This window comes from Papaver somniferum, chromosome 10, assembly GCF_003573695.1.
Source record: "Papaver somniferum cultivar HN1 chromosome 10, ASM357369v1, whole genome shotgun sequence".
Taxonomy (NCBI): domain Eukaryota; kingdom Viridiplantae; phylum Streptophyta; class Magnoliopsida; order Ranunculales; family Papaveraceae; genus Papaver; species Papaver somniferum.
The window spans coordinates 74,231,730-74,245,659 of NC_039367.1; the positions used below are offsets into that span (position 1 = coordinate 74,231,730).

Consider the following 13,930-nt stretch of genomic DNA (forward strand, 5'->3'; position numbering starts at 1 on the left):
CGACGTTGGACGAAAAAGTTATGGCCAAAACAAGGTCGAAAGACTTGAGTCTGCAGAGAGAAGGTTCGACTGATAATTCATCAGCACGAGCTAGTCGAACCTAGAGCCTGCAAATCAATATTTTCGAAGTGTTTACAGAGAGATGTTCGGGTAGAAAGTGATCTAATCGATTCAGCCGAACCTGACAACCATCTGGGGTAAATATTTCATTTCTCAGATTTGGCCGGGAAAGGTTGGCAAGGTATTAGCCGAACCTGACACTGTTCTGGGACATATTTTGACACCAAATTGACTTTTATCCCAAGAAAATACGATTCTGGAAGGATAATAAAGCCTAACTTTGAGAGCTTTATATAAGAATACATCCAAATCCCTAAGAAGAGATCTTTCAATCTTTATCATCTCTATACACCACATTTTATCATTTATATTATCTTCGACATCATAAAGAAGACATCCAAAGCCTAAAACGACAAACATCAATTTTGAGAAGAAAAATCAAGTTAGAGGTTCGACCTATAAACCAAATAAAGAACTAGCTGAACCATTTTAAAATACAATTTCGGCTTATACATAAACTATCGAATCAACCGAACTTATCTTATTAATAGAACCTGGAGAAATGGTGTCAGGTTCGGATGATAATTGATATGAACTTATAAGCCGAACTGTTCATAAGCACCTTCAGGGTGAAAAACAATGAACAGTTCGGATGATAATTCGTCTCAATTATCAGCCGAACATCAATCCGCGATCGTTAAAACCAACTTTTTCTCGAATTAAACCTATTCTATCAATCATAAACGATAAAAGAAGAGATGAGTTTGTAATAAATATTTTTTAATCCTTATTTCAGGAGTTGGTTCTTCAGTAGGTTGAATTTCTGGTTCAATTTCAGTTTCTGCACCTTTATCTTCTATTTGTTCTTCAATTGATGGATTAGAAGAGGATTCATAACGCCCACTTCCTACTATTTGCATTGTGTGAGTCATTATATAGTTGAATTTAATCGATGATCAAACTTTTACAAATCGACGACTAATTGTGGAGATGAAAAAAAAATGTCATACGGTTCGCCAGGGTTGGGCAGAAGAAAGAATAAGAGATGGTTTTAGATTTTAAGTTTTTTATATTAAGGTAAGGGTAGATTAGTAATTTAATTGTCTAAGGGTATATAGGTAATTACACTACCATTTATAAAGTCACCCTAAATGGGAAAACAATTATGTATTCCCCAGAAATTTTTATGTATGCCCTAAAACAGGGTTCGTCAAAAACATCAAATTTAAGTAGTTTTTTGTTGTCTAAACGGTCCGCGAGTTATAACCCCAAAGGAGTCACTATCCATCCACAAAAAGCCCGCCAAACAAAAGTAGCACAAAAACCCCAAAAATAAAATTTTGATGAAACCAAAATTTGGTTTCATCATAAAATTTGATGAAACCTCATAGAATTTGACGAAACTAATTTTTGGTTTCATCATAAAATTTGATGAAACCAATTTTGAAATTTGGGGTTTTTGTATCAATTTTTAAAAATTTTGGGGTTTTTGTATAATTTAGTTTAAGATGGAGTTTTAATGAATCCTAACATTTGAGTGAGGTTTTTGTACCACAAGTTTGGTCATTTTGGGTTTTTACAACTAGTTTTGTTGTCTAAAAGGCAAAAGATTAGTTCGTCTTGTGTTTATGTAGGGCCCGGTATTTTACCGTGACCTTTGTTTGATCAGTGGTTCTAAATGAACCGTCAAAAAAAAAGCACGAAAAAATACCGCCTCTCACATGTTTTTACAATTTATGGTTCCCAGTAGGCCCCACCCGGTGGGAGTTCAGCAGGGGCCACGTTTAATGTGTCTAGCGGTTTTCTCATGGTTTTTCTAAGCGGTCTGTTCAGACTTTTTTGTTGTTTGATTGAGAAAGTATGCAACATGTCCCTAAGCGAAAGGATGGTGGTGGGAGCGGGTCAATCGATGATGAAAAGATGATGGGAGGGGATCAATCGATGATGAGCGAATATAAGTTTTTGATTAAAAGTCTAGTTGATGTTAAGTCAGTTTTAGTCCTAGGTCGAGTACCGAGGCAGCTGATGTTCTTGCCAAATTTTCGAGGGTCAATAATTATAATCGAAATTGAAGAAGTTTAGCTCAATCGGTTGCAAGTCCTATCATTCTTAGAGATGGATATGATATGGATAACAGTACGTTGAGTCATCTGAGCTTACTTGTACTGTCAGTAAAAAGATGGAGTCTAATTTGCGTAGTTAGGTGGTTTAATTTTGTGGTTATGCTCGTTGATTAGGATAGATAAATGCATCAACCAAACACATTGAAGACTTTTCCCAAAGTTGAAATGAAAGTTTGGTGGCATAAGTTACAGCCATCTACTTACACTCACGCATAGCATTTACTGAACGCACCCTCACAAAGACATAGGAGTAGTTAGGAGGAAAGTCGGGAACCTTTGAGCGAACTTTTGGTACCAAAACTGTATACGTCTCTCTAACATACTATTTTTGGTTCCAGGCTTTTCTAGAATACTATATCCTACGACTTGTCAAATGAAGTGAACAATTCTTGTAGATTTCTAATTTTACGATGGTTTGCACATATGAATAATCTTTAAAATGGTTCACTAAATAGTTGTACACTGATTGCTTTAGATTAATACATATCAACAACCAAATACAAGTTTTAAGAACTTTATAATACCTATAAATTTGAGTACTGAAGGAAGAAGAATTATCTCAGCATCCTCACTTCCTTCATAAAATATGGGGACTTTACTTTCTAATTCCTTTCTCTTAGCATTGTTCATGCTCATGTTTTCTGTCATCAACTCGGAAGGTTTTCCTCCAACACTAGAACCAATCTGTGGACCAACTCATGTTGTGAAAATTACTAATAATGTAACCGAGAAGAAGATACTTAGCTCAAACCGATGTTGCTGGAGATGCACAGAAAATGTAGAGGCACGTATACGATACGCTGTCCTAAAGGCAATATCGCCTGCCACTCCTCTGAGATGCTACAGCAGTTGGCGAGTCACCTCCAGGATACAACTACAGTTAGTACCCCTCAATGTAGCATACAATGAGGGTACCCTTAGAGCTTGGCAGAACTTAAAACAGTAGAAGAGATGTTTACAGAAAAACAGAGGGAAAGTAGAAGAGATGTTTCTCTGTGGTTTGTATTTTCTGAGCTTACAACTACTCTCTTATATAGTGTTTGTGTAGTTACAAACAAGAAAGAAAACCCATGCTTATGACAGAAATACTGGTAATGTTGGGTTAAAGATAGTGCAAGAAAAGTTGTTTTGTCAGGCATGGAGCAGTGTGTTGCTGCCAAGCCAAATACGTACAGACAAGGGATCCAGGACAAAACACGTACAGACAGAGAAGCCAAGACAAGCACGTTCAGACAAAGAAGCCAAGACAAGCACGTTCAGACAAAGAAGTCAGGACAAAACACGTACATACAAAGAAAAGATTCTTCTACTTGTGTGGAAAACACGTACCAAAAATTTCAGCAAAAAGATGGGATATAATGAACCCACACCCACACCCTAGCCCGACCCGACCGACCGACCGGACGGACGGCGGCGGCGTGCGTGCTTCTGTGCGAAGCACCGCGCGTACGGGAAAGGCAACCTTGCCCTAGTCTAGGCCTTCCCTCCAAGAACAAAAGTCTAATGACCCAAGGTCCATGCCCTTATAGCCAATTTTATGGTATTTAAGTCTAAAACTCTTTAGATTTTAGTCAATGTGGGACTATTGTTTTATCTATTCAAATGAAAAAACAATTAATGGGCAATAGGTCTAGGGATCAAAACATAGTCCATGGAAAAATTGGTATTTTTAAAGCGTTTTTTCTAACAAACCCCCACATGAATGATAAAACATATCGACGAAATACGAGAAAACAAAATACATCAATATTAGGCTATGGTGTCCCAGAGATTGAACCTTAACTTAGTGAGAGGTTACCGGAACTTCTTGTTGTTACGGTGAACACAATGTCTTGAACCGTCAACAGTGAGTGCAATTCAGAAATAACAACCACGCTTTGATGTCTCAAAGAAAGCTGCCAAGCTCTTGCCGTTGTGCCCGTGGGCTAAATCCCGGACTTAATGAATGTCTCTAGAGAAAAAGCTCAAATTCTCATAGGAAGCGGCCCCACTTCCAACATCCACATAGGTGAGTCCATTAAGAGTGTCCTGCCACACTCCGCTTTAATCAAAGCCATGGAACTCATTAAGATCTTGACAGATCATCCTAAAACATGCAGGCAGCACTATCATACGGTTACACCATAGGGAGGGACAAAGATAGTGCTCTCTCTCGACATCACCAAAAATTAGTTATCTCATTGAACCTTGATCTTGGAGCTCCATTCACAAGGTTGAGTGTCCTTCATGGCGATTTATTCTATGAGCTTGAGTCCCATCCCCTTCGATGTGGATCTAACTACCTCTCTAGATAACCCTTTCGTCAAAGGATCTGCAATATTCTCTTTAGACCTTACAAAGTCTATAGAGATGATGCCAGTAGAGAGTAGTTGTTTCACTGTCTTGTGTCTTCTTTGAAGATGTATAGACTTTCCGTTGTATACACTATTCTTTGCGCATCCAATAGCAGCTTGACTGTCACAGTGGATTGCGATCAAAGACACAGGCTTGGGACAGAGTGTAATTCCACCCAGGAAACCTCGTATCCATTCAGCTTCCTCTCCAGCTTTCTCCAAGGCTATAAACTCAGACTCCATGGTGGATCGGGCTATACATGTCTGTTTGGTAGACTTCCATGACACATACGCACCACCAAGTGTGAAGATGTACCCACTAGTGGATTTGCACTCATCTGAGTCTGATATCCAGTTAGCATCACAATACCCTTCTAGCACAGCAGGATACTTCCCAAAACTTAAGCAATATTTTGAAGTTCCTCTCAGGTACCGTAGAACTCTGTAGAGAGCATTCCAGTGATCCTGCCCAGGGTTGCAAGTGTACCTGCTTAATCTACTCACAGTATAGGCAATATCAGGTCTTGTACAGTTCATTAAATACATAAGACTGCCAATAACACGAGAATACTCAAGTTGATAAATACCCTCACCCTTGTTCTTTTTCAATTTACAATTGGGATCATAAGGAGTAGTTGCAGGTTTAGCATTTTCATGATTAAATCTCTTACACAGTTTCAACATAATGACAAATTAATAGAAATTCAAGGATACAATGGGTTTAAGATCGTAAATAAGAAAATACAAAGAAGTATACCGTAAAAGTACAATTCCGAGAAATCCGACAAGGGAAAGAGAAGGATTACCGGTGTAGACCAAATACAAGTATGAATGAGAACCGAATAAATCGAAGGAGTGATGGTTTTTGTCGGAATTAAATTCCAACCATTAAATTTGTTTTTCTTCTTAGAAAGATGTGCTCCCAAAGTAGGAGTGATTTGCTCAAATCTCTTAAATCTAGTCATGAAGCTTCCGTCGTCAAAAACAATGTTGATGAAGTTTCCGTCGCAGGATATTTCAAGGATGAAGATTCCGGTGAAAATACCGTCGCCAGAGACAACAAAGATGATGGTTTCGTCGTTGGAGAGCTTTGCTAGTGATATACCCAATAAAGTAATCAAGAATAGCCATTAAAACCAAGATAAACCTCTATAGAAGAGAAGACAAAACCACCGTCATGGTGTAGATAAAAAAACATAATAAAAATAATGCAAAACTTTAATCTAAGCTAAAAAACAATAAAAATTGAAAGAACCTACTCAGATCCAGCCCTAAACGGACCAGATCTGAGAGGGAAGATTTTGCCTGCGGTTGGATTTTTTTCTCCTGATAGAAGAGGTGATAGAGACGAGAGAAGGTATGATAGTTGTCTATGTGTTCTTCTTGTTCGTAAGTACCTCCTTTCTTGTGATGCGCAATCATGACACTAAGACATGTTTGTAACACTGACTATAATTGAAGGTAAAATGAAAATCAAGTAAATCTTATGTTGCCTACTTAGTAGGGGTGTTGCCTTTTACATTAGTGCAAACTTATATGGTTGAAGTACGAATAAGTGAATAATTTTCGATGAGCCATTATATTGTCGGGTCATATTGAAGCAAATTGCAAAGGTTCATTTGTGGGTTATAAGGGAAAAGAAAATGGGTTACAAGACTTTTTTTCCACTTTTACCCGTGACAATAATTCCGTATTTTTACCCCCAACTCAAACACGATAAGTCGGGGCACCCAAGTTACCAAAATAATTGGCAAGTACTACTCTCTTTGGTATCAGAATATAAAAAATTTGTCAAATGAAGTGAACAATTCTTGTAAGTAACTATCTTATATGATTGCTTGCGCAGATGAATAATCTTTAAACGGTTCATATCAACTAAAATAGACTTGTACATAAATGGCGTTTAGATTAATACAGATCAACAACCAAATACAAGTTTTAAGAATTTTAATCACTATAAATTTGAGTACTCAAGGAAGAAGAATTATCTCATCCTCCTCGCTTCCTTCTTGAAATATGGACACTTCATTTTCTAATTTCTTTCTCTCAGCTTTGTTCATGCTCATGTTTTCGGTCATGAACTCGGTAGGTTTTCCTCCAACACTAGAACCAATCTGTGGACCAACTCATCCTAAGGATGCGATTCCAGTTTACCCCTTCGACGTCCATTTGCTGCACTTTTCTTTGAATCTCGAATACTTAGAAGCTGAATATTTCTTGTATGGAGCACTGGGTTATGGTCTTGATAAAGTCGCTCCGGAATTAGTAATGGGTGGACCACCGCCAATTGGAGCACAGAAAGCTAATCTTGATGAACTTGTTAACCGTATTATCGAGGAGTTTGGATATCAAGAAGTTGGCCATATAAGGTATATTTTTGTAGCTTTCCTCTATTCTTCTCCTTGTAGTAAAACAACATCCATATAAGGGTTGTCATAATTATGTTCATCGTTTATATTATTAGGGCTATCAAAACGACAGTTGGTGGATTTCCAAGGCCGTTGATGAATCTTAGTGCATGTAATTTTGCTACGATAATGAATGATGCATTTGGATATCCTTTGGATCCTCCATTTGATCCATATGCAAACAGCCTGAATTTCATGTTGGCTTCATACGTGATTCCATACGTTGGACTTACTGGTTACGTCGGTGCGAATCCATTCATCGAGGGATGGAAAACAAAAAGGGTATGATCTCTAGCTATATCATGATATACAATTTGTCCAGTTCATTGATAATGTTTATGTAATAAGTTCTGCATATTGGGGTGTGTTGCAGTTGTTAGCAGGTTTATTAGGTGTAGAAGCAGGGCAGGACGCTGTCATAAGGACGTATCTGTACGAGAAGGCAGATTATACAGTGTACCCATACGAGTACACTGTCGCTGAATTTACAGAACGCATCTCAGAGTTGAGGAATGAATTAGGGATGTGTGGAATCAAAGATGAAGGTATCTGTGTACCACCATACTTAGGAGCAGAGAATCGAACAACCAGCAACGTGTTGTCGGCTGACTACAATTCCTTATCTTATGCTCGAACACCCCGTGAAATTTTGAGGATTGTATATGGAACTGGGAATGAACATGTTCCCGGTGGATTCTTCCCAAATGGAGGGAACGGAAAGATTGCCAGAGAACTTCTACATTATTACAAATCATAAGAGATGTATTGCTTGATGAACTTTTATATCAATGTCCTATATCGAATAAAGTGGAGGGAAACCAGATTATTACTCACGTGGTAACTATGTGCAATCCTTTTGCCGTTGTCAGTCGTGTTCTCAGTCATCCATATTAGTATTCAGCTACTCAGAATAATATAATTGTACCGTTTTTCTGTTTAAGCACAAGGCTGAAGTTATTACAAGGTCGGCCTCATCATTTTCTATTTAAAACTTAATTTGATAATCTATAGGAATCTCCCATTTGCCATGGAGGTTAATTTGCATTTAACACGGTGTCATATCAATGGGCTGCCTGTAGTAGTGTTGCGGGTGTATTTATCAAATTATGAATAGTCAGTTGTTTATTAATGATTAGCCGTATTAATTAGTAGGTGGAATAGCCGTTAAGTAAGTATTAGGGTTGCTTTTAACTGACGGTCCGTTGTAAGGGTTATCGTCATCTGACGGCCCATTTGCTTTAGGGTTTTTAGTCACTCACTGTAAATGTTGCTTGTACGGCATTTGTAGGAAAATAATGAGAAAATAGAGAAGAAGGCTGCTCTCTGAGTTTGGAGGCAGATAATTATTACTTTCATATTAATGTTTGTAAAAACATTAAGGCTGGAGAGATCGAAACATTAAGGCTGCAAAACCTTCACCACTGAACCATCTTGGATGTTGGTGATTATTTTGAATGTATTTTCGATTTATAAGATAAAGGTCAAAGTTTTACCAACCATTTAATTTAGTTCATTAATATTTATAAGCATACATATTAAAATATAGCGATTCAGTAATCAACCATGAATTTAGGTTTCACGATTCAATAAACGATTCGATTCATCAAAATAGAAAAACGATTCACGATTCGATTTACGATTTAAAAACCTTGATATTAGGGTTCTTAGTATCACTCGTCTTAACACGACAATTGGTATCAAGAGCAGTTAGATCCATCATGACTGGCCCATCTATCAAAGAATTAGATAGACATTTTGAGAATCACACTAAAGAGATTAAATCTCTCTTTCAAAACTATCAGAAGAATTAACATTGATTGTAGAACGTGAATCTGTCCAAAGGAAGGAGGCTTCTGATAAGAATGAAAGATTATTATCATCAATCGAGAGGTTGCTTGTTCAAGCGCATGTTTCGCAGAAGAGTACTGAAGCTGTCATAAATGAGTTCACATCAAAGCTAAAAAATAAAGATATGGATGACGAATCTGGAGATTTCGGGTACAATGAGTCACCACGATAAGGAGGTACGAATAACTTTAATAAATCGATCTACCTCTCTCACAGACCTCCAAAACTGGATTTCCCAAGGTTCGATGGAGATAATCCAAGGGGATGGATTCGTAAATGCGAAAGATTCTTCTCTATCAACAAGAATATTGAAGAAAAAGATTATGTGGGTACTGCTTCTTTATACATGGAGGGTAAAGCAGATTCTTGGTTCTGTGACTATCAGATAGGTAAGGGTTTTATCTCTTGGAATCATTTTTTCCTTGCTGTATGTACTCGTTTTGAAGACATAGCCAATGACAATTATGTTGGAATGTTTAATAAACTTGTACAAATTTCTACTGTGGAAGAATACTTTGAGAGGTTTGAAACTCTCAAGGCTATGCTTAGTAAAAACCCTTATATGACTGAAGCTTATTTTGTGTTGAGTTTCATGAGTGGATTAAAAGAAGAGATAAAAAACACCATCCAAATGTTCAAACCTTTCACCCTATCTGAGGCATTCCAACTAGCTAAATTACAGGAGCTATCTGTGGATGGTCAACAAAGAAAGTTCAAATCCTCTTTTAAACCTCAACCAACCACCACACATTTTCCTGCCTCTACTTCTAAAACCACACCAACCACTGCTTCTTTCAAAAAACCCCATCAATCCAGTACCTACTAAACCTTTTAATAATAAACCCCAATTCAGATACCCACCTATTAAGAGGCTATCTTATGAAGAGATGAATGAGAGAAGGGCAAAAGGTCTTTGTTTCAACCGTGATGCTCCATTCAAGTTTGGTCATAAATGTAAACAACAACAAATTTATATGCTGGCTCTAGAGAGGGTGCTGAAAAAGAATAAGAAGAATGCAATGCTGACAATACTGAAGAGGGTGGTGATAACCCTATTGAGTCAGACATGGATATTTCTCTCCACGCCCTCACTAGTAGCTCAAGCAGTGAGACTATTAGGATTCTTGGCTTCCTAAAAAAGAAGTTTATCTCTATACTAATTGACACTGGGAGTACACACAGTTTTAGTGATACAGATTTAGCTCAGCAACTACAATGTGAGGTTGAGCCAACAACTCAGCTGTTAGTCGCATTAGCCAATGGTGATAAGACATTTAGCTCTGGGGTATGTAAACAATTACCATGCATGTTCTATGCAAGGGAGAAAATTCAGTGGAGATCTAAGGCTTTTACCATTAGGGGGTTGTGACATGGTTCTTGGGGATGATTGGTTAAGAACCTTTAGGAGATGTGACATTTAACTTTGAGAAGCTTTGCATCAGTTTTCTGCATCATGGGAAGAAGATTACCTTAGCAGGTGCAAGAGACAACCCTACTTTAAATATGATGAGTGTTGGGGCCATCAAGAGATTCCTTAAGAAGAGCACACATGGTATAGTAGGGAAACTATTTTCTATCTCCGTTACATCTGCTAAACAACCAATACCTTCTCCCATTCAGAAATTGATTCAAGAGTACTCTGATGTTTTCATTGAACCCAAAACCCTTCCACCCCAAAGAAATCTTGATCACACCATTCCTCTCAAACCAAACTCAACACACCCAAATCAGAGGCCTTACAGATGTCCTTACATACAAAAGTCTGTGGTAGAATCATTGGTGAAGGAGATGCTACAAGATGGTATCATTCAAACAAGCCATAGCCCTTTTGCATCACCCATCCTCCTGGTTAATAAGAAGGACAACTCTTGGAGGTTTTTTGTGGATTATAGGAAATTAGTTATATTGCCATCAAGGATAAATTTCCCATTCCAGTGATTGATGATTTATTGGATGAGCTGCGTGGTTCTATGGTGTTCACTAAGCTGGATCTCAGATCTGGGTATTACCAAATAAGGATGTTTGGTCCTGATATTCACAAGACAACGTTCATAACTCATGAGGGTCATTATGAGTTCATGGTAATGCCATTTGGGATTACCAATGCCCCAGCCACCTTCCAAGCACTCATGAATGAAGTGTTCAAGCCATATCTGAGGAAATTTGTACCGGTCTTTTTTGATGATATCCTGGTTTACAACCAATCACATGAGGAACATGAGCAACATCTGAGGCAAGTGTTTGAGTTACTGAGACAACATAAGTTATTTTCCAAGGAGTCTAAGTGTTGTTTTGCTCAAGAAGAACTAGAGTACCTAGGGAATATCATAACAACCAAAGGGGTTGCAGCATACCCCTCAAAAGTCTCTAGCATGATATCTTGGCCCACTCCCACTACCATAAAGGAGTTGAGAGGGTTCTTGGGACTGACTGGCCATTACAGGAAGTTTGTAAAGGGGTATGGTAGCATTTGCAAGCCACTAACTGATCTCTTGAAGAAAAATGCCTTCTTATGGAATGAAGAAGTTGATGTTTCATTTCAAGAACTAAAAGAAATATTGTGCAACACCCCAGTTCTTGCACTTCATGACTTTCCAAATCCATTTATTCTAGAAGCTGATGCTTGTGCAAGGGGGGTTGGGGCTGTTCTCATGCAAGAGGGAAGACCCATAGCTTTCTTCAGCAAGCCATTAGGACCTAAATTTCTTGGATTGTCCATATATGAGAAGGAGATTTTGGCTATTGTCATGGCAGTCACCAAGTGGAGGAGCTACTAGAGGGGAAACCATTTTATTATACACACTGACCAGCAGAGCATAAAGTATTTCATGGAGCAGAAAATGACTACTGTGCTGCAACAAAGATGGCTCATGAAACTTTTGGGTTTTGACTATGAGATAAAGTACAAAAAGGGAATGGAAAACAAGGCTGCTGATGCCTTATTAAGACTACCTAGTGCTTCTTGCCACTCCATCCAAACCTCACAACCTACTTGGTCTGATGATATCATTAAAAGCTATGAGGATGACAACATTTCCATGGATATCATACCAAAACTTCTTATATCCTCAACTTCAGTCACACACTATACTTATAATGATGGCATACTAAGATACAAGGACAGGCTCTATGTTGGGGCTGGAAATGGGATAAGGAATGCAATCATCACCTCCCTACACTCATCAGCAGTTGGTGGTCATTCTAGAATGCAGGGCACTTATATGAGGGCCAAATCTTACTTCCATTGGCCAGGTATGAGAGCTAAAATCATTGAATTTGTTGCTTCATGTTATACTTGTCAGATAAATAAAGGTGATCACACATATCCAGATGGGCTTCTACAACCTCTGCCCATCCCTGAACATGCATGGCAACACATCTCTATGGACTTCATAGAAGGTTTGCCAAAATCTGGGGGTAAGGATGTCATATTAGTAGTTGTTGATAGACTCACCAAATATGGACACTTTATAGCTCTCAACCACCCCTACACAGCCTAAACTGTAGCTCAACATTTTCTTAATAATTTGTTCAAGTTGCATGGTATTCCAGCCTCCATCACATTTGACAAAGACAAGGTTTTCATTAGCAACTTCTGGCAGGATCTCTTTCAAGCTATAAGCACCAGCTTACACCTCAGCACAACATACCACCCCCAAAATGATGGCCATACTGAGAGTGTTAACAGTTGCCTTGGGAACTACTTGAGATGCATGACTGGACATCATCCCAAGTCTTGGAGTAGGTGGTTACCATTAGCAGAATGGTGGTACAATTCTAATTATCACACCGTCTTACACATGACTCCCTTCAAGGCCTTGTATGAATATCAGCCTCCTTACCTAGCTTTCCCCCTCAGTGTTACCACTTTTGTTGTTGATGTAGAGAAGTATCTTAAGGAGAGAGATCAGATGCTCATCTTGCTAAAAGAATCATTGCACAAGTCCCAAGAGAGCATGAAGTTCTTCTCAGACTCCAAGAGGACTGAAAAAGTGGGGGTACAACAACCACACCCGATATTTCGCTTAGCAATCTGTATGGACAAACTCCAATATACTTTCTAGAGAATCAACTAGACAGTCAGACTCAATCTAGATAAAAAGTATATCAAAGAGTTTATATCTCAATCTCTCGATTTGATATATACTCAAGAAAATAGAAATCTGCGAGTCTTTATCAAATACTAGAGAGATAACTTGGATGGTACCAAAGACCAATATCAAATGTCAATCAATTTAAATCAACAACCAAAAGGTCGGATATTCTAATTGATTGAACAACGCACAACCTGTGATATTTCAATTATATAACAAAATATAATGCGGAAAAGAAATAACACAGATACCAGAATTTTGTTAACGAGGAAACCGCAAATGCAGAAAAACCCGGGACCTAGTCCAAATTGAACACACACTGTATTAAGCCGCTACAGACACTAGCCTACTCAAAATTAACTTCGGTCTGGACTGTAGTTGAACCCCTATCAATCTCACACTGATCCAAGGTACAATTATGCTCCTATGTCTCCAATCCCAGCAGGATGCTACGTACTTGATTCCCTTAGTTGATCTCACCCACAACTAAGAGTTGCTACGACCCAAAGTCGAAGACTTTAATAAACAAATTTGTATCACACAGAAAAGTCTACGGTAATAGATAAATCCGTCTCCCACGAATATACCCACGAGTTTTGTTCTGTCTTTTGATAAATCAAGGTGAACATGAACCAATTGATAAACCGTACTTATATTCCCGAAGAACAACTTAGTATTATCAATCACCTCACAATAATCTTAATCGAAGCAACGAAAAAAGATACTGCGGAATCACAAACGATGAGACTAGCTGATTGTGATTTATTTTATATATTGCCTATCGGAGATATCAATCTCAAGCCAATTATTACAATTGTACTCGTACGATTGAAACAACAAGATCAGATCAAACAACTACAAGAAAGTAATATCGGTTTGGCTTCATAATCCCAATGGAGTATTTAAGTCGTTAACCTGGTTTAGAAGAAGAAACCAAAGGTTAAAGGAGAATCGAATCTAGCTTAGCACAACTAGTATCACACAAAAGGTGTGGGGATTAGGTTTCCCAGTTGCTAGAGTTCTCCCTTATATAGTCTTTCAAATCAGGGTTTGTAATCAATGTT

General features: G+C 38.2%; 1 protein-coding gene across 1 annotated transcript; it reads left to right on the top strand.

The window, feature by feature from the left end:
• Positions 1–6,484: 6,484 nt before the first annotated feature.
• Positions 6,485–8,279, top strand: LOC113317037 (desiccation-related protein PCC13-62-like). Its single transcript, XM_026565185.1, has 3 exons — positions 6,485–6,885; positions 6,981–7,206; positions 7,298–8,279. The coding sequence occupies exons 1-3, from the start codon at positions 6,533–6,535 to the stop codon at positions 7,679–7,681; spliced, it is 963 nt and encodes a 320-aa protein (XP_026420970.1). The 5' UTR covers positions 6,485–6,532; the 3' UTR covers positions 7,682–8,279.
• The last annotated feature ends 5,651 nt before the right edge of the window (positions 8,280–13,930 follow it).